Below are 23,574 nucleotides of genomic sequence, written 5' to 3' on the forward strand. Positions count from 1 at the left end.
GTTCCAGCCCAGCAGCCACTAGAGCCAGTCATTCGTAGGAGGAGACAAGGACAAGAGCTGAGTCTACCCTAGCAAAAACAAGACAGTGAGTACACAGTAACAAGAGTAAGAAGAAAATCATCTCCTGCCAAACTCCATATTTTTTCCCTTGTTTAAAGATTAGAAATGAGGCAAGGCATCATGACTGTTTGTTAAGAGCAGAGTAGCAACAGATCACCGAGCTGACACGCTTGGAAAATGGAACTTTTTGAATGAGGAAGGACTCGTAACAGTGCAAACAGTAAATGTGATACTGACAATATTCAGTACGGAGCACCTGTACCACATCCTGCAAGCAGGTAATGCAGGATGTGGTTGAAATACGTGACGAAGGTGAAAGGAGGAGAATGAAATGGAGGGAAATAAACCACGAGAATAGTTTACCAAAGAAACAAATGTGAATATAAAAATGCTCTTGTAATTACAAAGAAACAATGAAAAAAGACAAAACATAATGAAAAGACACAAAACATAATGAATTACATCACCCAAAAATGGGAACAAGAAACAGACTCACATTACTCAAAAATTGAGAAGAGAAATATAGGTATTCAAGATTTAATAAAGTATGAATGATAAAGCTAAAGAAAACATGGGCAAAAATAGGAGAAAACGAGGGCAGGAAACAGAAAACAGAGTAGAAGAACCAATAATAACTACTAGAGAATCAGAAGGGAAGGAGAAAAGTATCAAGAAAACATCATTTCAGTCAAACGTGAAGTAAAGATTAAAACATTACACGACCATATTAGATGGAAATTGTCGGTATAAGAAAGTAAAAAAAAAAAAAAAGGAAATCTGTTCACTGATCAAACAAACACTAGTGAAAAACTCAACAAAATACTCCAATAATTTGCCAGACGACTCTCAACCCTTGACAGGTGAGGCGACCCCCTTCATTCAGCGCATCTCCACTTTCTTAACTTTCTCTTCCTCTTCTTTGAAGACGAACTAACTGTGGGAACTGCACTGTACATGACCCAGTCATGAGTCCTTCACAACAGTTCTCCCACCCTCCTTCCACCTCCTTCCTTAAGCTTAAGAGAAAGTCCTGAGTAAGATAACATTCCGTTACTGCAGTCGTGACTAGACTATGAGGGTGGACCTGGTAGGTAACAGTGAAAGTGAGCATGAGAGAGAGAGAGAGAGAGAGAGAGAGAGAGAGAGAGAGAGAGAGAGAGAGAGAGAGAGAGAGAGAGAGAGAGAGAGAGAGAGAGAGAGAGAGAGAGAGAGATAAAAAAGATGGAGTTAACTTAGTAAATGTGAGTGGCAGAGTTTTTTTTACCTAGTCTGCATATTTATACATTTGTGACAGCGGGGTCAACTCTCGGCTCTTAGTACCGCTTTCAAATATTTACCAGCTACTCTATTCCTAGCCTCATGGGCCTTATACCTATTCTTGAGCCTACATTATTCCACACACTAACCCACTTTCTCAGACTGAAAAAGTACTTTCTGACATATTTGGTACTCATTTGCGTCATTAAGTCTCACATATGTCCCCTTCTTCCTGTTCCCCTCCTCTCAAACTATCCACCCCTCAGGTTTATTAAGATTAGTTTGATTATATTTTGCACCCTAATCGTGATTTCCCAGCTGTCTTCTCCCCCAGTGTAGCAAAGTGTAGTTCCCTTTAACCTTTGGGGAATAGAAGATACAGTACATTGACTGTAAGAATTCACATCTAGCACACAAATTAGATGACATTTCGCTCCGTCCTGTGACCAATATCAAGACTTGCCTTTCTCATTACATTGTCAAATGCTTTAGGCTTCAGAATAAATGTGACCTGACCGGCACTGGGTGTCTCATCCCTCTCCTATCCCGACCCCATCCTGACCCGACCCAGGCAATAAGTCAACCGACCCGACCCTGGCTATCACCCAACATCTACTACTGAACTTTAGTCTGGATTTATCCCGTTTTCTCTCTTGCAACCTGATATAAGTCAAGGACAGACCGAAACGTTTTAAATTCGTCCTCAATCTATAAGTTGGTTGTGAACTCTAATGTTTCTTTCTTTGTATGTTGAGCAAGTGAGAAAGTTTAACAAAGGAGGCAGAGAATGAGAAATAGTTAACTTAGCTAGTGAAAGAGTGGAAGAGTTTATCGAGCGAGTGAGAGCATAGGAAAGGGAAAGAGACAAGCACACTGCGTAGCACCCTCCTTCAAAAGAAGCATCCAAGTCCTGAAGCAGCACTCATCCTCAAATGAATTCGAGAAGCGGGGCTGTTACTTGAAGTGAAAAGGGGTACACTCCTTCTCCACAACACAGTTGGGGTGGATGAGAGTGAGGCAGGGAGTATTGTAGGATGACCGTGTAAAGACACAGTAAGGCGGACGATAGCGAGGAAGAAATGAGAGGTGAGCGTGTGGAGACACTAGCAGCGTATAAATAGAGAGACAAGAAGTGCTCTGGGAGGCACAGTATAGGTGGATGATACTCGTGGGGAAGGATATACTATAAGATAACTGTGGGAGACACAGTAAGTGTCAATGGGATTAAGACTAAAATGCTACAAAGGATTTTTAAGTATCCCAGAAAAAGGACGTATGAAAGGTTGCATGATTTTTATTCCTTTAACCTTTCTAGTTCAATTCGCTCATAATTGGAGATTCCCTTATTTGATTGGCTTCAAATTTTGACTGCCTGTGTACGGTAACTAGAGCCTGATTCTGGAAACAATTGGCATGTGCACGTGGTCTATCACCAAAGCTGTTGAACTCATTCCCAGCATCCTAGAATGGCTCTAGTATCTTCCCAAAATTCTCAGCTGTGTAGCCTCAAACGTTCAGAAAAAAAGTGTCTCTTAATTCGACGATTGCAGAATAAAATTCGGGTGGGTAGTTGGAGATTTGTCCATTTAATGTACAAAATTGTGCGAAATTTTGATTTCCCTCTTCATCAAGTTAAAAACAGTTGAGTCTGTCTTTTCTGAATAGCTTCCATACATAAAAACTGATGCATCTTACTGGTCAGGATAGTACCCATTGAGTTTAATTTGTGTGTGGTCAAATTTGTCAAAGTAAATATTGGAATCGTTGGATGCTGTATCCAACTGGACTATCTTCAAACATACAAAATAATTTTTTTACCTAGAGGATGTAGAGAATTTTAAATCTAATAAAAATGGAAAAAAAATAATTGAGGAATTTTGAAGACTAGCGGTTATTATTGCGTTTTTAAATTTCCTTGGTTTAGTGAGCCCTTGAATTCTGCACAGAGCCATCCCAGTGTTAGCTACAGTTCTCTCGTCCCAGCTAAGGTCTTCGCTTTTATAACTTCAGAATGCATTATCCAGCCGGCTTCAAATTTTAAACTCTGGTCAGCTGTTACTTGAAGGTTTGTGGAACAATTATAGTGCGGGTGTTATATCCTCAATTTTAAATGAACCATTCCCGAAATCGATTTTCGTGAGGTGGCTTTAAAGAGGGACTTCTGATCACCATTTCAATTTAACATTGGTGTATTCTGCTTTAAAAGAAGATTGATATTGTAAATGGAGTGTGTGGGCGCCATTTTTAATCTCGAAATGGTATAATTACATTTTGCAATATAAAACTGAATTACACTTCCTTAAGGTTGGTACTCTGGTTCTCATGAGAGGCTCTTGATCCAAGGAACTGGACTAATCCTCCTCTCCCCTGAGCCTGAATGTCGTCCATCTCACAGGTGCTAAATGACCCTCAACGGGTTTAGTGCTTTCCCCTATTTAAAATAACACACCTTTGATTAGCATCAATCGTAAATGGTTGATGTATCGTACGAGGCCTGGTCACAGACCGGGCGGAGGGGGCGTTGACCCCTGAAAACCTCTCCAGGTATACTCCAGGTATGAAATGAATGAAACTTTTTGCGGGATATAGGTTACGTAGGTGCAAATTTTGATGGATTTTATGCAATAACTGGAGAATGCCTCTTCCGGTCAGCTTTAACCTTTCAGTGACGATGTTTTAATTATTAGAAGCTTCGCCTTGACATTATATTGCGTAAATTTTAACGTACCAATTTGTTTTTTTATTCATATTGGTCTTTGAAAAATAACTCGAGAATGTCTCTTCTGATAAGAAATAAATCACAGTGTTATTTGGATTATTTTAAGTTAAATCTACATAATGTACTTCTATGTTTGCTTTCGGGACAGCTGTATATAAATTATTTACTTCAAGCTTAAATGAAACTTGCTTAATTATTTTCTTACTTCCTTAGTTAATTGTTTAAACACTGGTCAGTCTTAGACCCAAAAAATTACCTTGATTTTGGCCAGTGTTGGTCCAAATTTCTTTTTCTAATGGAAGAAATTTGGAATATTAAAATAGTTTCAACCCTTCAATTTGATAATGCAACTTCAAATTTAATGACCTCGTGTACATTAGAAATTTTTAGAATGTCGGTCTTTTTTTTTTTGAGAGAGATCTAAATTAGACATAAAATGCATTTTGTCCTACTTTACCATTTTTCTTGAAGAAATTTGAAAAGTAGTTTCCCTTTGATTACTTAATAATTCCTCTTCTGATTGGCTTCAGATCTTCAACGCTTATATTTAACTGCGTTCACTGAGACTGTGGTTATGTAATACGGGAATATCCTTCACAGTTCGAATAGTGACCGAAATATGTTTAGTTTATTGAGAGTGAAATAGCAATAGAACTCTAAAGGAACAAAAAGGCACAATACCGTGACTGGAATAATACACAAATAACCCGCACGTTTCGGTCCGACTTGGACCATTTACAGTCACGGTCCAAATCGGACCGAAACGTCGTCGTAAGTTCCTCTCTCTCTCCTATATGCGGGTTATTTGTGTAATAGAATTCTTTGAAGTCTTTAGAGCTTTGAATTTAAGATGGTTGAATTCATTATCAGTTTGCTGAGGACAGGAACACTTGTGATTAGGTAGCTGAGGGTGAGATGAGTGTGCTCGGAGACGGAGAGGGTTGGTCAAGATGGCTGGGTCATGTAGTAAGATTGCAAGAAGACAGGTTGATTATGAGATATGCAGGGGGGAGTCAGACGAGGGATTGATGCTTCGGTTCCTTGGGTCAACATAGGATCGTATGGTCTGTGCTGTTTCGTGCAGATAAATTGAGTGCGAGTGAGACATCCGAGGAAAGATTCACGAATATTATCCAAACAGTTACACATTCACGCACATATATTTGTACACATGCATGTAGATATACAGAAACACACATAGGTGAAAAAGAAATGAATGTAGGGACTTGACATGTCAGTCATGTTTAATTACCTACTTAAACGGGAGACGAAGATCATTCTAAGCTGCCTTTTAGTGAAGGATACAAATGCAATCCAACATTATTGTAACCTCTCCACCCTACTATACAAACATATATAAACATCCACTTGAAACGAAGCCACTAGGATTAGATCTGATGTGAAACTGGACACGCTGCTACTAAAATACATAACCTTTTATAGGGAGAATGAAAGTCACATCAGACGTCCCACAATACTGTGGCTGGAAAAAAAAATCACAACTTAACCACAGATTTCAAATGGAAGATGAACTTCGTTTTGAACTATTCAAGATCATTGTCAAGTCGCCAGCGACTTGATAATAACCTTAAACGTACCGAACGATAGGTTGGCTAAATTCCATCTGCAGTTTGAAAGGAAATTCGCAAGAAAAAAATAAAACACAATTTGAACATTTCTTGGTGAAAGAGAAGAAAAACTTACGCGGTCAGGTGACTGCGGACCAAATCACACACTGAAGAATTAGTCGCCGCCATCCCATCTTTTGCTGTGCCACCTGCTGAGTTTGATGTGATGCCGCGGACGGTGGGGCTTCGATGGTAAGTGATCACTCCCTCACTAGAGTGGCTCTGGTGAGTCCAGTGTTCTGTCTATGCTATACCATGCTAACACTGCCATATCTTTTCACTTAATATTTCACGGAGGATGTAAGAAAGCCACACTGATATACACATAGTGAATAATGGCGGGTTATTTGATATATTTTCTTTCATTTCTGGATAGAGTCAATACACTGTAAAATTGAGAAAAGCAATATATATATATATATATATATATATATATATATATATATATATATATATATATATATATATATATATATATATATATATATATATATATATATATATATATATATATATATATATATATATATATATATATATATATATATATATATATATATATAAACAAAAAAGTTAAAAATAATAGTAATATATTATTATATGGGCTATATTACCAATATTATTTGACCCTTATTTTCAGTTAATGGTGATCGGATTATCTTTATAAATTCCTGGAAGGTTTACTCATAAATGATCTATATTATTTAACTGTTACTGCCAAATATCGTCGTCACGCTGATTGCTTTTATAAATAATACATTGGTGAAATTTGTAACACTTTACTGTAATTATTACGACGTCAGCGATAGGAAGGCGTAACTACTCTGTAATTATGACGCCGCTGTATAAACAACAGGAAAGAGAAGGTTAACGAATTTCTCAACAACAACTGAGATAGATGATGACAATTAAGCTGTCTTACATATAAATAAAACAGAAAATATCTTTGCTCTTGAGACTTCTTGGGGGTGAAAGTTCGGAGAACCTTAGACTTCTTGAGCTCTGCCTCGAGAGGGACTAGAAGAGAGTGCTGAGGAAGAGTGCTGGGAAGAGAGTGCTGAGGAAGAGTGCTGGGAAGAGAGTGCTGAGGAAGAGTGCTAGGAAGAGAGTGCTGAGGGCGAGAGAAACATATCAGAGGAATCCTTCATTGGACATCGTTCTATTCTATGTAGATCTTTATCAATTCATTAAGTTGTTTTGAAAACAACTCGCAGCAATGGTTTCAAGTTGGAAAAATTCAGATTCAGGAAGGATATAGGAAAGCACTGGTTTGGTAATAGAGTTGTGGATGAGTGGAACAAACTCCCGAGTACAGTTATTCAGGCTAAAACGTTGTGTAGTTTTAAAAATAGGCTAGATAAATACACGAGTGGGTGTGGGTGGGTGTGAGTTGGACCTGACTAGCTTGTGCTGCTGGGTCTGGTGCAGTGCTCTATCCTTGAGTGGAGGTGACCAGACTGGGTGGGTCATTGGGCTAATCGGGGGGGGGGGGTCATTGGTCTAATCCGGCGGGGGGGACATGGACCAGCTCCGCATGGGTCAGTAGGCCTGTTGCAGTGTTCCTTCTTTCTTATGTTCTTATGTTCATATTTTTTTTTCTTCTTCATGTCGGCCGACCAATGTTTAGATCCCAGGAAGATGGTGATTAACACTAGTGAATCTCTTTAGTCTTGACGGACAACGGTGATGGATATCAATGAATATCTTGTGTTATGAAAGCAAGATATTGCTTGATGCTGCTCTAAATCTTTCGTTATGAAGACTGTATGGAGTTCCGTACTGGTGAGCATCTTATTTAAGAAGTCGTCATAACGTCTTATATGTCCCCAGAAGATAGAAACGTGCAACAGAACAGGATTTTATTGAGTTAACGTTTCGCTTTAAGGGGTGCTCTCCTTAGAGCGAAACGTTGTCGAAGTAAAGTCTTCATCTCGCACATGTATCTTAAACTTCATTCTTATCGGCAATGTATCCTTCACCCAACAAGTGGCTAGAGACGGCTTGGCAGTGTATCACCGCGAACCGACACTTGAAAGGTCAGGAACCTGCTGTGAGGTACTGGAGGCAGAGATCCAACCTGCATGACCAGAAATAAACAGGGGCCTCTTAGAAAGTACCCCGCGTGTCGGGCTCTCCTGATGACCTCACGGTAACCAGTTCTCAAGCAGTAACCAGGACTCACAGTCAATAGTACTCTCATTTTTCAACAGAGCTCACACTCGCACTTGGAACACCCCCACACTATCTCCAACCATCCAATTGATTGTTTTTTTTTATTACCTATAAAACCTATCGACTACTCAGGGCCCATTAAAGGCTGCTCGTCACCTGTATACCATCACCCAAGATCTCTTAGTAACTAAAATAAGGAATAAAGTTAACTCTCAGTGAATATACTTTAAAAGGTATACACCTCCCTGTGTATACATATCTTGTCTTAAAAATAGTGTAAAAGACAAACAAGTTGATGACGAATACACATGTGCAACAAATGGGTGATTTTATCGCAGAGGCACTGTTACAAACACTTCTTTGTATTGGCCTAAAAAAGTCTACCGCGTAGGCGAAACACTTCAACAATACATATACCCAACTGTTGCACACGTGTCTTAATCATAACATACTCCGGTGAAAGGGAGATCCACCTAGCTACCTTAAACGAGGATTATTAAGTCTTGTTGATGCCGCACTCCCTGAAGAAAGACAGCCTGTACAGGAAGTCGTTTATCAAATATGATAATTGGTGATTATTTTCACGAGAGTGAAATGTCTTGCACAACCGCAATATGACGGAAATTATAAGTGGTGATGCAAGGGGTAATGAAGATGTCGCAAGTGAAAGAAGAGGAGCTAATACGAGAGAGAGAGAGAGAGAGAGAGAGAGAGAGAGAGAGAGAGAGAGAGAGAGAGAGAGAGAGAGAGGGAGAGAGAGAGAGAGAGAGAGAGAGAGAGAGAGAGAGAGTACAAAACTGTGAACAGTGTATTATAAGTAGCAAAATTAGCAGTCATAGTGCTACCAGTAACCAAATTAGCAGTCATGTGCTACTGGTGACAATACTAGCACTGTACTACCAGTAGCAATACTGGCATTGTACTATCAGTAACAATACTAGCAGTTATGGTACGACCAGTTACAATACTAGCAGTTATGATACTACCAGTAACAATACTAGCAGTTATAGTACTACCAGTAACAATACTAGCAGTTATGGTACTACCCCCTAACAATACTAGCAGTTACGATACTACCAGTAACAATACTAGCAGCAACAGCACTTGCAGTCACGTTACTACAAATAGCAATGCTGGTAGTCACGGTGCTACTGGTGATAATACTGGTAGCCACAGTTCTAAACTCCCAAAGCCTACAAACACACTTAAACTGATTCACCACACCTTCCCAAGACAGGAAAAGTGACCCAAACCAAACGTGCCGAATCAGGACCACAGACTCGCACTATCACTTCCCCTGACTGCCGGGATGAGGCAGCCAGACAGGTTGGTCCAGTTAGTGTAACATTTAACCTCTGGTCATAATTCTGTCATTCATTGTTTAGTAATTCGTCTGTCTGCCTGTATTGCATCAAGTGTCAGTTCCTCGTGTCCGGCTAACTGGATGATCAAGCCCATGTTGTTTTAGTCTCCCTCGTGGGAAGCCAGGCAAAATTCACGACGCTCTAACCACTGGATCATATAATCCTACAAATATTATGAGCCCAGCGAACTAGGCTTGCTTCATGGTGCGAGGACATGTGATGGTGTGGTAGCCTCAGAGTTAATTTCATTATACTCCCCGTTTGAATTTTGGCTGGTTTCCCACGAGGCGGGCTAAAACGACACGGGTTACATCCTCTGGCTAGCCGCAGTGTTGTTATTGCATATATATACAAATTAATAATTTGTATATATAAGAACAAATTAATAATTTTGTACCAAAAGAACCTTAGAAAATTTATCTAACATTATTATAACAAGCGCAATTTAATTTAGCCTAATCCAGCTAAGTATATTTTATATAAGTTTACAATAATTTAATAAAAAACAAGCACAATGAATTATATTTTTTTCGTTAGGTTCAGAATGATTTTTGCGAATTTATTCCATACACAAATTTTCGCTTGTCCTATTCGGCAGGAAGTGCGTTGCTATTTAAGCCAAAATCGCAAGTTTTACTTATTCGGCACGACATAAATATGAAAGCAAAATAGAACTTGTACCAGTTTATAACATTGCCAACACTGTTGTATGAGTGTGATATATGGGTTTTAATCGTTTCATTGAGGAAGTTTAAGGTGGTGGAGATGCCGTTTTTAGGGCACAGTGTGGCGTGAATACAACGCAGAGGGTTCAGAGTTCTGAGATTAGGGGGAGAACTCAGGGGATGTTGAGGTTGTTTGGAAATTTAGAGAGGATAAAGGAAAAAAAAGTGACTAGCAGGGCATATAAATCTAGGGTGGAAGGAAGGAGAGGGAGGGGTCGTTCTAGTAAAGTTGGGAGGGAGGAGGTAAAAGAATTTTAGAGTGCTAGGCTCTTGGATATTCAACAGGATTTTGTAAACATGTTAGACAGGAGTGAACGCAAATAGTTTTTGTGACTTGATATGTTGTAAGAGTGTGAGCAAGTACATTAATGAAAGGATTCAGGGAAACCGGTCAGTCGGACATGAATCCTGGAGGCTCAAAGTACAGTGATTGCATTCTGATGAAGGGTCGGGAATGTTGCAGCTCGGAGGGTCACCTCAACTGTGATGTCTTCACTCTTGAATGAATGACTATGAAAGTGTTTTTACCCCCTTTTCGGGTCCTGTATATTTGTTGAGAAATGGCATTACCAGCTAAGTTTAAAGAGTTTGTACGTAACTTAGAAAGACAGCTCATCGCCTGCACAGCCGCCCCTGCAGACGAGGTCTTGAGAAGCTGTCGAAGTCATCTCTCAACGGGCTGTAAAGAGTTATAATTTGTAAGATTATAAATTACCCCTAGGGGGTGTTATGTCAGCATATTTCATTCACTGATGGCTGACAAATTACATACTTGTTTGGACTCAAAAGTCCGCACCTTACTGCCGACTATAGGTTGATTACAAACTCCTTGCGACTCAAGAACTGCGCAGTCCCCCGTACTACAAGAAATTCGTAACCTACCTTGCTCTTGTAGCGTGAGCTATGGTGTTCTTCACACCTTCGACAGATATCGGTGACTTGATAGAAGCTGAAGTGTCCTTGGATGTCCACGTCTTCCATAGTCTAGGAATACGCACACTGGTACACTGTGTTCCACAAGATTTGTCTTTATTGTTCACAATCTTATCACTAAAGAAGCTGATCACACTTCTCTTAAGTGTTTATTGTGTTTTATGAGACACTTTGTTCACACTAACGCACAGATCAGTGTTCTTTGTTGGTTATCCTGGCATCAGTGTCACTCTCAGTAGAGTCAAAAGTAATCTGAAGACACCACAGCACCCCATGCCGTTACTCCCCTTGCACAAAGGAAAAGCTGACCTAGTACTTTTGCTTCCTTGCCACTTCCTCGATGAAGCAAAGCAGAATGTTTGTTTCTTGCTGTCTTAAGCATAGACAACAATGTCCACTATCTTTACTATGGTAATAAAGTGGGAGCAGGATTTTCCTTAATTGTCCTGCTAAAGTAAGAGATGTACTGTCTCTTATTAAAATACACTCTGCAACACTGGACTGCAAGGAGCAGCGGTCAACTTGACCACGTCGCATACTCGTACGGCATCTGTGATCAATTACTCACTGTAGCAGTAAACAAGATGCTTGCCCCTTCTGAGAGGGCTGGGCCCCTCAGGGCTGAAAGGGCTGAAAGGGGTGAAGGGGGCTGATACCCCCCTCCTGGAGAAAATTTCTCCACACTGGGGGGCGGCGGAGGTTCGCTGCAGGTGAACTATTCATCACTTAACATTAATTTGATTTTCTCACTCGCCACCACTGCTGCTTGTCTTTTCTGAACAGCTTTAGTCTGTGTGGTTTCTGGAGAATCACTAATTTTGTTTTCAACACTGTGTAATTCTAACGGTACTAGTTTATTTATTGTCCGCTTATTCACTACACCTTTGCTCAAAACATCAACTGTCCTGATGATTCCATTTGCATCAGGATATATGGTCACAATTTTTCCAAGTGGCCATTGGGACCTCGGACCATCATTGTCGATAATCACTATGTCACCAGGTCTTAAGGACTTATGATTTTCAGGAACACCAGCTCCATAGAAGTGTTCTCTCAATGAGGTGAGATAGTCTTCTCGCCAAATTTTCTCCCAACGTTCAATCACTTTATTAAGGTGTTTGAATTTACGTCTGAGTTGCTCAGGTTCGAAATAAGTAGGATCCTCTATGATTTCTTTATCATTCATGGGAGGAACAGGTTCGAGCCTTCTGCCATGGAGTAAATGAGATGGACTTAACACTTCTAAATTGTCCAGATCATCGGTAACATAAGTTAGAGGTCTGTTGTTGACTCTGTTTTCTATTTCAGTCACAACTGTACGGAATTCTTCTAAGTCGATTCTTTGACGATGAAGAGTCTTCCTTAAACAACGTTTTACAATGCCGATCATTCTTTCATAAAATCCGCCGTGCCATGGAGATTTAGGAGGAATGTATCTCCAACGACAACTGCGTTGATTCAGCATCTGTTGTACTTCTGGTTGATCAAAGATCTTGCTTATATAAGCAGCACCAGCAACAAAGTTCGTTGCATTATCTGAAATCATCAGTCTGGGACATGCCCTTCTGGCTGCAAACCTTCTGAATAATTTGATAAAGGTTTCAGCAGACATGTCAGTGGCTACTTCTAGATGTACTGCTCTAGTCGTAGCACAAGTGAACAAACAGATGTACACCTTGATGGGAACTTTGTCAACTGTTTTGGTTAAAATTATTGGTCCAGCGTAATCTACACCTGTCACCTCAAATGGAGTGATATGACAAACTCTTTCAGAGGGATATGGAGGTGGACCTGGATACTGACATACTCGCATATCGTAGTGACGACAAGTAATACAGTCCTTTATTTGTTTTTTCACACTTTGTCGACCTTGAGGTATCCAGTAGGATTGTCGTATATGACAAAGTGTGTCAGCTACCCCACCATGTAACACGTTACTGTGGGCGTTTTGCACAATCAGTTTTGTTAGCCAATGATTCTTGGGGATCAATATTGGATGTATGGCTTCTTTAGGTAGTGAAGAATTATGGATTCTTCCTCGACATCTTATAATCTTTTCTGAGTCGAGATAAAGTCCTAAAGAATTAATCATGACAGGTTTCTTTGGGGATTTATCTTGTGTTTCTAGAAATTTATATTCTGTAGAGAAAACATCTTTCTGTATTAGTTTCACCCAGTATTTAATGGGTTCAAGACATTCATAATCAGGTTTTATTCCTTTAATGAATTTAAAGACAAGAGCTGTAACTCTTAAGAGTCTACCCAAAGATGAGTATTTAGATCCATCAATCACTATTTCTGTTGTGTCTGCAGTATTTACACAACTTATTTCTGCTGTGTTCAAGCAGACTGTTTCTTCTGGCATAATGTGAGCTTTTTGCTGAGGCCAGTTATTTTCATTAGAGAGCCAGTTCGGTCCGTGGAGCCATAATTTATTATCCACAAATTTCTTGAGTGGGACACCACGTGACAACATGTCAGCTGGATTCTCTTGGGTAGAGACGTGGATAAAGAGATAATCTCTCTGCATCTCTTTTATTTCTGCTACTCTGTTCTGTACATAGACCAGCTTACTCTTATTATTTCTTAACCACTGGAGAACTGCTTCATTATCACTCCAGATCACGGTTTTTTCAATAGTGAGATGATCAAGTACTTTGTTGAGATAGACAGCTAATTTTGTACCTACATAGAGTGCTGTCAGTTCCAATTGTGGTACTGTTCTGACCTTCAAGGGTGCTACCCTGGCCTTTGAAGTAATTAGTGTACTTCCTTCAGCATTACTCATGTAAGCTACAGCGCCATAACCTCTGGTTGACGCATCACAGAACACATGTAATGTGTACTTGTTTCCCTCTTGACCTATTTGTCTGGGAAATTTAATTTGATGAAGTTGTATAAACTCCCTGGATATTTCATCCCATGCTTGACTCATTTCTAGAGGCAAGTTCTCATCCCATCCAATTTTGAGCTTCCATGCATCTTGCATAAGCATTTTACCCTTTTACCCTTCATGGTAATTGGTGAGACGAGTCCTAGAGGATCAAAACATTGTGATACCTCTGACAGTAAACTACGTTTAGTGAGTGTACTGCATGATTTATTGTTTATCTTTTTGAGACTCAAAGTATCTTCCTGTGTGTTCCAATTAAGTCCCAGTATATTGTTGCAATCAGGAATTTCAGCTTCGGGGAAATCTTCTTTGATAAGTTCCCTTAATCGCATTGAATTTGTATTCCACATCCTTAGAGTCATATTTGCTTCTTTCATCTCCTTGTTAGCTTCTCTGTATAAGGATTTCAAATCCTCCTCTTTATTCACACTACCTTGAAGATTGTCCACATAGAAACTTTTCTTTAAGATTTCTTTGAAGGGACTTTCAGATTTCTTCAAATGTGTATTTAGAGTAGCTTCTAGTAAGAATGGAGAGGATGTTGCACCAAATAATACTGATTTGAAACGATAAGTTTTCACAGGACTTTGAGGATCATGTGGATTTTCAGGCCACAAGAATCGAGTATAATCTCTATCTATTTCTTGTAGTCCTACTCTTAAGAAAGCCTTGGAAATATCAGCCGTGTAGGCATATGGGTTTGTGCGAAATTTCATAAGCACGTCTCCAAGCTTCTCAGTTAGTGAGGGTCCGGTCATCAGACAGTCATTAATTAAGACTTGCTACATCTTGATTTGCACGTGCGCTGCAATTATATACAACACGTAGTGGAGTGGTTTCAGAATATTTTCTGACTCCATGGTGCGGGAGATTATGAGCGTTTGTCTTCAACTTATCTTCGATTACTTCCTCAATGAATTTATTGTCCAACTGTTCTTGTATGATATTATCATAGACAGTCAGTAGCTCTGGATTCTTCCTGAGCTCATGTATTTGTGCTTTCATCTGTCCGAAAGCTATGCGATAATTGTTAGGTAGATGTGGTGGATTTAATTTCCATGATAACCTAACCCGATACTGTCCATCTTTATACTTGACAGTGTCCAAATATTGGTTATAAGTCTGAGACTTTTGTGGGCTTGGTTTATTTACATCAGTACCTATCGCATCTAAATCCCACAACTTATCAACTGGTTCATTCATTTCTTCCAGTAATGATAATTTTTGCTGTGGTACATGATCAGCGGTTATTCTCGTAACTAGTACATTTCCCACTGAATCAATATCAGCTTCTTTCCCACTTTGAGAGGGAATGGGACCACATATCATGTGGCCTCCTGCTGTTTTCAGCAAGTGAAGATCATGTTTACTTACTATATTTTACACAAAACAGTGATAATAATCACTTCCAATGATTAAATCAATTGGACTAATTGTGTCCGTCTGTATGTCAGGACAGGTTAACTTGACCTTAGCTGCTTTCAGTGCTGCAACTGTTTCTTTTAATCCCTGGATCTGCACAGACTTAGGCAAATCATCTACTACCACAGCTTCTACTGTCTTTTTCCTGTTTCCTAGACCAACAGTGATTCTGGCTAGGTCATATGTCTGTTTACCAGAATTGTGGAAAAAACCAGCTATATCTAACTGTATTTTGACATAGGGTTGTTTATTCAGTTTCTGCAACACTGATCTTCTTATGAAGGACCTTTGTGAGCCTTGATCAAATAGTGTTAGCACATTGGTTTTGTGTAATTTATTAGATAACTCAACTCGAGCTATCGGGAGAGCAGTTGCTTTAAACTTATCTCTCACATTTAATGCTGTTGCTTGTTGACTTCCTGATTCTGTGGAAGTCTTCTGCTGTTCAGCAAAAGTATTTGGGCATAATGCTGTATGATGCATACCCTTGCATTTAAAACACTTCTTCAGTGAGCATTTACCTCCCTTGTGTTCACCTAAACACTTGATGCACCTTTTCAGCTGATGAACACGTTGTTTACGTGCCTCCATTGATGTGTATTGACTACAATACTGTGCCCAATGTGTTCCATCACAAAGTACACATTTTGGAGTACGTTTATGTATGACAGTCTGTTTACTGTCTGTTGTATTCACAGCTTGATAAATGCCTATATGGAATTTCCCATTCTGTGTTTTAGTGGGAGTAGGTATACTCTTTTTATACTGAGTTGAAGGTTTGTTATCCACGGGATTTGTGGATTTTTCATCTTGTCTCGTTGCTTGCATGCATGAAACTATTGTTTGTAAACCATTGCTAATTTCTTCACAAGTGAAATAGCGTTTATTGAACATAATATTTAATCGTTCAATAGTTTGTGGTGACAACTTATCCTGTACAATACCACTGATAAACCAATCACATTGCCATAGGTCATATTTAGCATCTAGAGATCTGAGACTATTGTCTAATGTAATTCTAAATGCCTGTAAGTCTGAAAAACAATGTTTGGGTGGCTTCAAGCTTGATATTAAGACTGCATGTCTAACTCTAGCCTTGTCAGCATCAAAGTAATTGTCTGCTAAGACACGTAAGGCTATTTGATAATTACCTTTAACCACCGGAAATGACTTAATCAGTTCATAGGGTTCTCCCTTCACAAGACATTTAAGATAATTAAACTTAGCAATCTCGTCTATGTCAGTTCGTGAATTTACTATGGATTGAAAACCACTAATGAATTCTTCATAATTATGACCTTGGAAAATAGGTAATGACAATGTAGGTAAGCTTGGTAATGGGACACTTGTTGTTGTTACAGGTGTAACAGGTGTTTGACCACTAGTTACAGTAGGTCTCTGAGACAGAGTTTTGTGGCAGATAGCCTGTACTCCTGTCCACCTTAATTGTTGATTACTAAAAGTATCCAAAACATTTTTAATTTCATACTCAGATGGGTCTGATTCAAGAAATTTATTTTCATAATGTGTATAGTCTGAATTAATTATTTCCAGACGTCGTGTAAGTAATCCAAATTTGACCTCAAGATCATCAAAATCTATATTTGTATCTTGAGTTAATCCTATACAGACTGAAATTAGATTTTCTAATTGTGTAATCTTAGTCTGTAAAGACTGAAACTGAGTTTTCAAACAAGCCATTTTAATGGTATACTGAAAATTCTAGCACCACACTTAGAGTGTTTAAAAACACTGTACTGCTATAAACAGCTGAGTTTTTTTTTATGCTTAAGTCAGCAATAATCAGTCAGACACTACTGACCCACTAAGCTTAACCTCAGGGTCAATGACCATGAAGGGTATAGAGTACATATGGCTGGTGTTTATGGCTTGAGTTTGCTGTGTCAGCCTGACCACGATGATTAATCGTAAATAACGATGTTATACACTTCATTCACTATACACTATAAATGTCACTGTATAACTGTAAATCACACGTGAATATTACTTACACATATATAAAGGTCACTGTTAATATATATATATGAAAGCTTAAACTTTATATATAAGTTCCTTTAATATAAGAGGTATATCTATAAGAAACAAACTTTAACACAATCTTGTCTCTTAATTTCTGTCTATAAACATTATAAACACTATGTGTATATACACTCAGACAAACTGAACATCAGTTGGGTTGTTGTAGTCAGCAATTTTCGAGATTGGAGCAGTGGATGCAGGGTGCCATCCCCCGTTTTCTTGTTGGGTGAGTCACCCAGCTCCCGTTTTCTTTGGGTGAACGCTGGGTGAGCGCCCGTTTTCTTTTGGCTGCCCATTCTCTGTGATTGAGTCTGGAGGTACTCATTTATACTGATTTAAATTGTAAAACACTAGTTTTACAGCTTTTTTCGAAGGACCTTGGCTCGTAGGTTATTTGTACACTGTAGTACAACATATTTAGACCACAGTGTGGCCTTTATCCGGTTCGAAGGACCGCCTGCACAGCCGCCCCTGCAGACGAGGTCTTGAGAAGCTGTCGAAGTCATCTCTCAATGGGCTGTAAAGAGTTATAATTTGTAAGATTATAAATTACCCCTAGGGGGTGTTATGTCAGCATATTTCATTCACTGATGGCTGACAAACTACATACTTGTTTGGACTCAAAAGTCCGCACCTTACTGCCGGCTATAGGTTGATTACAAACTCCTTGCGACTCAAGAACTGCGCAGTCCCCCGTACTACAAGAAATTCGTAACCTACCTTGCTCTTGTAGCGTGAGCTATGGTGTTCTTCACACCTTCGACAGATATCGGTGACTTGATAGAAGCTGAAGTGTCCTTGGATATCCACGTCTTCCATAGTCTAGGAATACGCACACTGGTACACTGTGTTCCACAAGATTTGTCTTTATTGTTCACAATCTTATCACTAAAAAAGCTGATCACACTTTTCTTAAGTGTTTATTGTGTTTTATGAGACACTTTGTTCACACTAATGCACAGATCAGTGTTCTTTGTTGGTTATCCTGGCGTCAGTGTCACTCTCAGTAGAGTCAAAAGTAATCTGAAGACACCACAGTACCCCATGCCGTTACTCCCCTTGCACAAAGGAAAAGCTGACCTAGTACTTTTGCTTCCTTGCTACTTCCTCGATGAAGCAAAGCAGAATGTTTCTTGCTGTCTTAAGCATAGACAACAATGTCCACTATCTTTACTATGGTAATAAAGTGGGAGCAGGATTTTCCTTAATTGTCCTGCTAAAGTAAGAGATGTACTGTCTCTTATTAAAATACACTCTGCAACACTGGACTGCAAGGAGCAGCGGTCAACTTGACCACGTCGCATACTCGTACGGCATCTGTGATCAATTACTCACTGTAGCAGTAAACAAGACGCTTGCCCCTTCTGAGAGGGCTGGGCCCCTCATGGCTGAAAGGGCTGAAAGGGGCTGAAGGGGCTGATACCCCCCTCCTGGAGAAAATTTCTCCACATTATATATATGTATATATATATATATATTATATATATGTATATATATATGTATATTATATATATGTATATATATATATATATATATATATTATATATATATCGTGCCGAATATGTAAAACTGGTCAATTAGCAAGAACTCATTTAAAATTAAGTCCTTTCTAAAATTTTCTCTTATAAGTTTAAAGATATATTTTTTTCATTAATGATCATGTAAAAATTTTTAATTTTGCACCAAAAGGAACTTAGAAAACTTACCTAACCTTATTATAACAAGAACAATTTATTTTAGCCTAACCCAACTAAATATATTTTAGATTTGTTTACAATAATTTAATACCAAACAAACATAGTGAAATATATTTGTTTCGTTAGGTTCAGAATGATTTTGGCGAAATTATTGCATACACAAATTTTCGCTTGTCCTATATGGCAAGATGAGCGTTGCTATTTAAGCCAAGATTCGGCACGACATATATATATATATATATATATATATATATATATATGTATATATATATATATATATATATATATATATATATATATATATATATATATATATATGTATATATATATATATATATATATATATATATGTGTGTGTGTGTGTGTGTGTGTGTGTGTGTGTGTGTGTGTGTGTGTGTGTGTATAGTGGAGATATGCTACAGTTTTTGAACTATGCGATACAGCTGATGGAGTGAGTGATGCTGAAAGTGTTTCTTCTTTTTCGGGTAACCCTGCCTCGGTGGGTAACGGCCAATGTGCTAATAAAAAATATTTGTGTGTGTATGTGTGTGTGTTTGTGTGTGTGTGTGTGTGTGTGTGTGTGTGTGTGTGTGTGTACTCACCTACTCACCTATTTGTGGTTGGAGGGGTCGAGTCTTAGCTCCTGGCCCCGCCTCTTCATCGGTTGCTACTGGGCCCTCTCTCTCCCCGCTCCATGAGCTTTATCAAACCTCGTCTTAAAACTGTGTATGGTTCCTGCCTCCACTACGTCATTTTCTAGGCTATTCCACTGCCTTACAACTCTATGACTGAAGAAATACTTCCTAATATCTCTCTGACTCATTTGTGTCTTCAACTTCCAATTGTGGCCTCTTGTTTCTGTGTCCCCTCCCTGGAACATCCTGTCTTTGTCCACCTTGTCTATTCCACGCAGTATTTTATATGTCGTTATCATGTCTCCCCTGACCCTCCTGTCCTCCAGTGTCGTCAGGCCGATTTCCCTTAATCTTTCTTCATAGGACATTCCCCTTATCTCTGGAACTAACCTTGTCGCAAACCTTTGTACTTTCTCTAGTTTCTTGACTTGCTTTATCAAGTGCGGGTTCCAAACAGGTGCTGCATACTCCAGTATGGGCCTGACATACACGGTGTACAGTGTCTTGAACGATTCCTTACTAAGGTATCGGAATGCTGTTCTCAGGTTTGCCAGGCGCCCATATGCTGCAGCAGTTATCTGATTGATGTGTGCTTCCGGAGACATGCTCGGTGTTATACTCATCCCAAGATCTTTCTCCTTGAGTGAGGTTTGCAGTCTTTGGCCACCTAGCCTATACTCTGTGTGTGGTCTTCTGTGCCCTTCCCCTATCTTCATGACTTTGCATTTGGCAGGATTAAATTCGAGAAGCCATTTGCTGGACCAGGTGTCCAGTCTGTCCAGGTCTCTTTGAAGTCCTGCCTGGTCCTCATCAGATTTAATTCTCCCTCATTAACTTCACATCATCTGCAAACAGGGACACTTCTGAGTTTATCCCTTCCATCATGTCGTTCACATATACCAAAAATAGCACTGGTCCTAGGACCGACCCCTGTGGGACCCCGCTCGTCACAGGTGCCCACTGTGATACATCATTACGTACCATGACTCGTTGTTGCCTCCCTGTCAGGTATTCTCTGATCCATTGTAGTGCCCTTCCTGTTATATGCGCCTGATGCTCTAGCTTCTGCACTAATCTCTTGTGAGGAACTGTGTCAAAGGCCTTCTTGCAGTCCAAGAAGATGCAATCAACCCACCCCTCTCTCTCGTGTCTTACTTCTGTTATTTTATCATAAAACTCCAGAAGGTTTGTGACACAGGATTTACCTTCCATGAATCCGTGCTGGTTGGCATTTATACTCTTGTTCCGTTCCAGGTGCTCCACCACTCTCCTCCTGATAATCTTCTCCATAACTTTGCATACTATACACGTCAATGACACAGGTCTATAGTTTACTGTCTCTTTTCTGTCTCCTTTTTTAAAAATGGGAACTACATTTGCCGTCTTCCATACCTCAGGTAGTTGCCCAGTTTCCAGGGACGTGTTGAAGATTGTGGTAAGTGGCACGCACAACATATCTGCTCCCTCTCTAAGGACCCACGGGGAGATGTTGTCCAGTCCCATTGCCTTTGAGGTATCGATGTCCCTTAGCAGTTTCTTCACCTCCTCCTCATCTGTATATATGTCGTCCAACACTTGTTGGTGTATTCCTTGCTGGTGTCCCCATCTGATCTTTCCTGCCAGAGTCCTTCCTGTCTCTACTGTAAATACTTCCTGTGTGTGTGTGTGTGTGTGTGTGTGTGTGTGTGTGTGTGTGTGTGTGTGTGTGTGTGTGTGTGTGTGTGTGTGTGTGTGTGTGTGTGTGTGTGAATCTTAATAACGTTTTGTGATAACAATTTTTTTTAATAATTACTGGGGACCGATCAGGTGGCCTCAAAGAGGTGAGTCCATGACTATACCAGCCAGGACATAGCGTAGAAGTGCTATCTCTACGAGAAAGAAGTGCCGTCTCTACGAGATAGGACTCCATACTGTTGCTCAGCTCACTTGAACAAAGAGATCTTGGATACGATACGAGGACCAGTTTCCATCACGGTCCACAGTTATCAGAATATTAAAATCTAGATGTGACATCATCTCTGTTGACTTGACTTACGATATATTCGTTGCCAAAACATATTGTGGAGATTACAACGACTTGGACGCAAATTATCACGTTGAAATTAAATTTACTCTTCAGACAAATTAATATCTGGTATTGATGCAATAAGGTTCGACTCCATATTTCTTCTCTTCCTATAATTATAAGACTTGAAATATTGTTATGCAAATATCAGAATCTAGAAAGGGGATGTAGTCACGTATAAACGTCCACCTCCATATTATTGCATGTCCCTTCTGATGATTAATCATGTCTATTACATATACTGAACCAATCATTGCTTGCAGGGTAGAAAATATTTTTTTTCGTCAACTTTTCCTTGGGATTAGTTTTGACAACTAATTTGTTGATGATTTTTACCGTATGTGTGCGACACATTAATCCACACTCTGAAATAATCTATTTATTTAGCTTTCGTTATAAGGTAGGACTAAACATTTATTAAAATCTTTAATTATAAGAATCTGAACTACATAGATTTTCTGGCAGCAAAATGAACTTATGCAATGAACCAGTTTAGGTAATGAAGATCTCTGAAAATATTATGTTTAATTTATAAACAACATGGGATTTTCACTTGATATTTGAAGCATTGTGTTTATGCTGTCTAGTGAATGTCTCTCATAAACACTTGTCTCAATATTACCGTCAACCAGGTTGATGACGACATCAAAGAAAAGGTAATTTGCTTTCAGCTTCAAATTCATATTTTATCTTGAAGGATAAAAGCAGAGGTTTCAAGATGTTGTACATTAAGTAAACAAGTATTCTCTTACATACATTTTTCATGAGAGTTTATCGTGTTACATAAAATATGTAATATCACATTAATACATTTTACACGTTCTTTTTGCTGCCATATATATATATATATATATATATATATATATATATATATATATATATATATATATATATATATATATATATATATATATCTCCATGGGGAAGTGGAACAGAATTCTTCCTCCGTAAGCTATGCGTGTTGTAAGAGGCGACTAAAATGCCAGGAGCAAGGGGCTAGTAACCCCTTCTCCTGTATATATTACTAAATATGAAAGGAGAAACTTTTGTTTTTCCTTTTGGGCCACCCCACCTCGGTGGGATACGGCTGGTGTGTTGAAAGAAGAAAAAGACTATGTATATATTTATATATATATATATATATGTATATATATATATATATATATATATATATATATATATATATATATATATATATATACCTGTAGTCTAGTAAAAGCCTTGTGATGCCTAATATTGAAAAAAAATAAAATAAAATAAGGTCTGATTATTTATATGGCATACGATAAAATAACACTTAACAGATTGAGACACTTATGCAGCATATGGGAATCTTTATTCAGGAAACGTTTCGCCACACAGTGGCTTCATCAGTCCAATACAAAGAGGAAGGCGTAAGGAGAGGAGGAGTATGAGGTAATCAGTCCCTCAGCCTGGAGTCGATGTCGATTACCTCATACTCATCCTCTCCTTACGCCTTCCTCTTTGTATTGGACTGATGAAGCCACTGTGTGGCGAAACGTTTCCTGAATAAAGATTCCCATATGCTGCATAAGTGTCTAAATCTTCAACTTGTCGGTTTTTCAAACCATTCATCACAACACTTAACAGCTTAGTAGACATAAGCAAACTCAAGGTCAATGTTAATTAAGTTATGTATTGTCTCCCGTGCAAGCAGTGTTCGGAAAAGTAGAGTATATGTAGGAAGAAAAATATAAAATGAAAATGTGCATAAACACAAAAGAAATGGTAAATGAGACCCTCGCTGTGTTCTCTCATGTGTGTTACTGAAACCAAATTGCGGATTCAGTCAATGATCAGTCTGCGTTTTAATTGGATATTTATATAAAGAGATGAATTATAGAATCAAAATACTTATTGTGTCACTTCCATGTTTCAATCTGCCAGAGAGCCGAGGCAATAACTGGCGTCCTGACCTGTGGCTATGTCTGTTATACACACGC

General features: G+C 39.0%; 1 protein-coding gene across 5 annotated transcripts in view; it reads right to left on the minus strand.

Moving 5' to 3' along the window:
• The window catches only part of tsl (membrane-attack complex domain containing protein torso-like), a 157,641-nt gene that overhangs the window by 98,060 nt on the left and 36,007 nt on the right, over positions 1-23,574 (minus strand). For 2 of the 5 annotated variants that reach the window (XM_070084686.1, XM_070084685.1), the window contains exon 2: positions 5,741-6,050. The exons of 2 other annotated variants lie outside the window; for them this stretch is intronic. In XM_070084686.1, the coding sequence (XP_069940787.1) occupies positions 5,741-5,793 (53 nt within the window). In that variant the 5' untranslated portion in view covers positions 5,794-6,050. The remainder of the gene's footprint in view (positions 1-5,740; positions 6,051-23,574) is intronic. One more of the 5 variants, XM_070084687.1, reaches the window with a different exon arrangement.

This window comes from Cherax quadricarinatus, chromosome 13, assembly GCF_038502225.1.
Source record: "Cherax quadricarinatus isolate ZL_2023a chromosome 13, ASM3850222v1, whole genome shotgun sequence".
NCBI lineage: Eukaryota > Metazoa > Arthropoda > Malacostraca > Decapoda > Parastacidae > Cherax > Cherax quadricarinatus.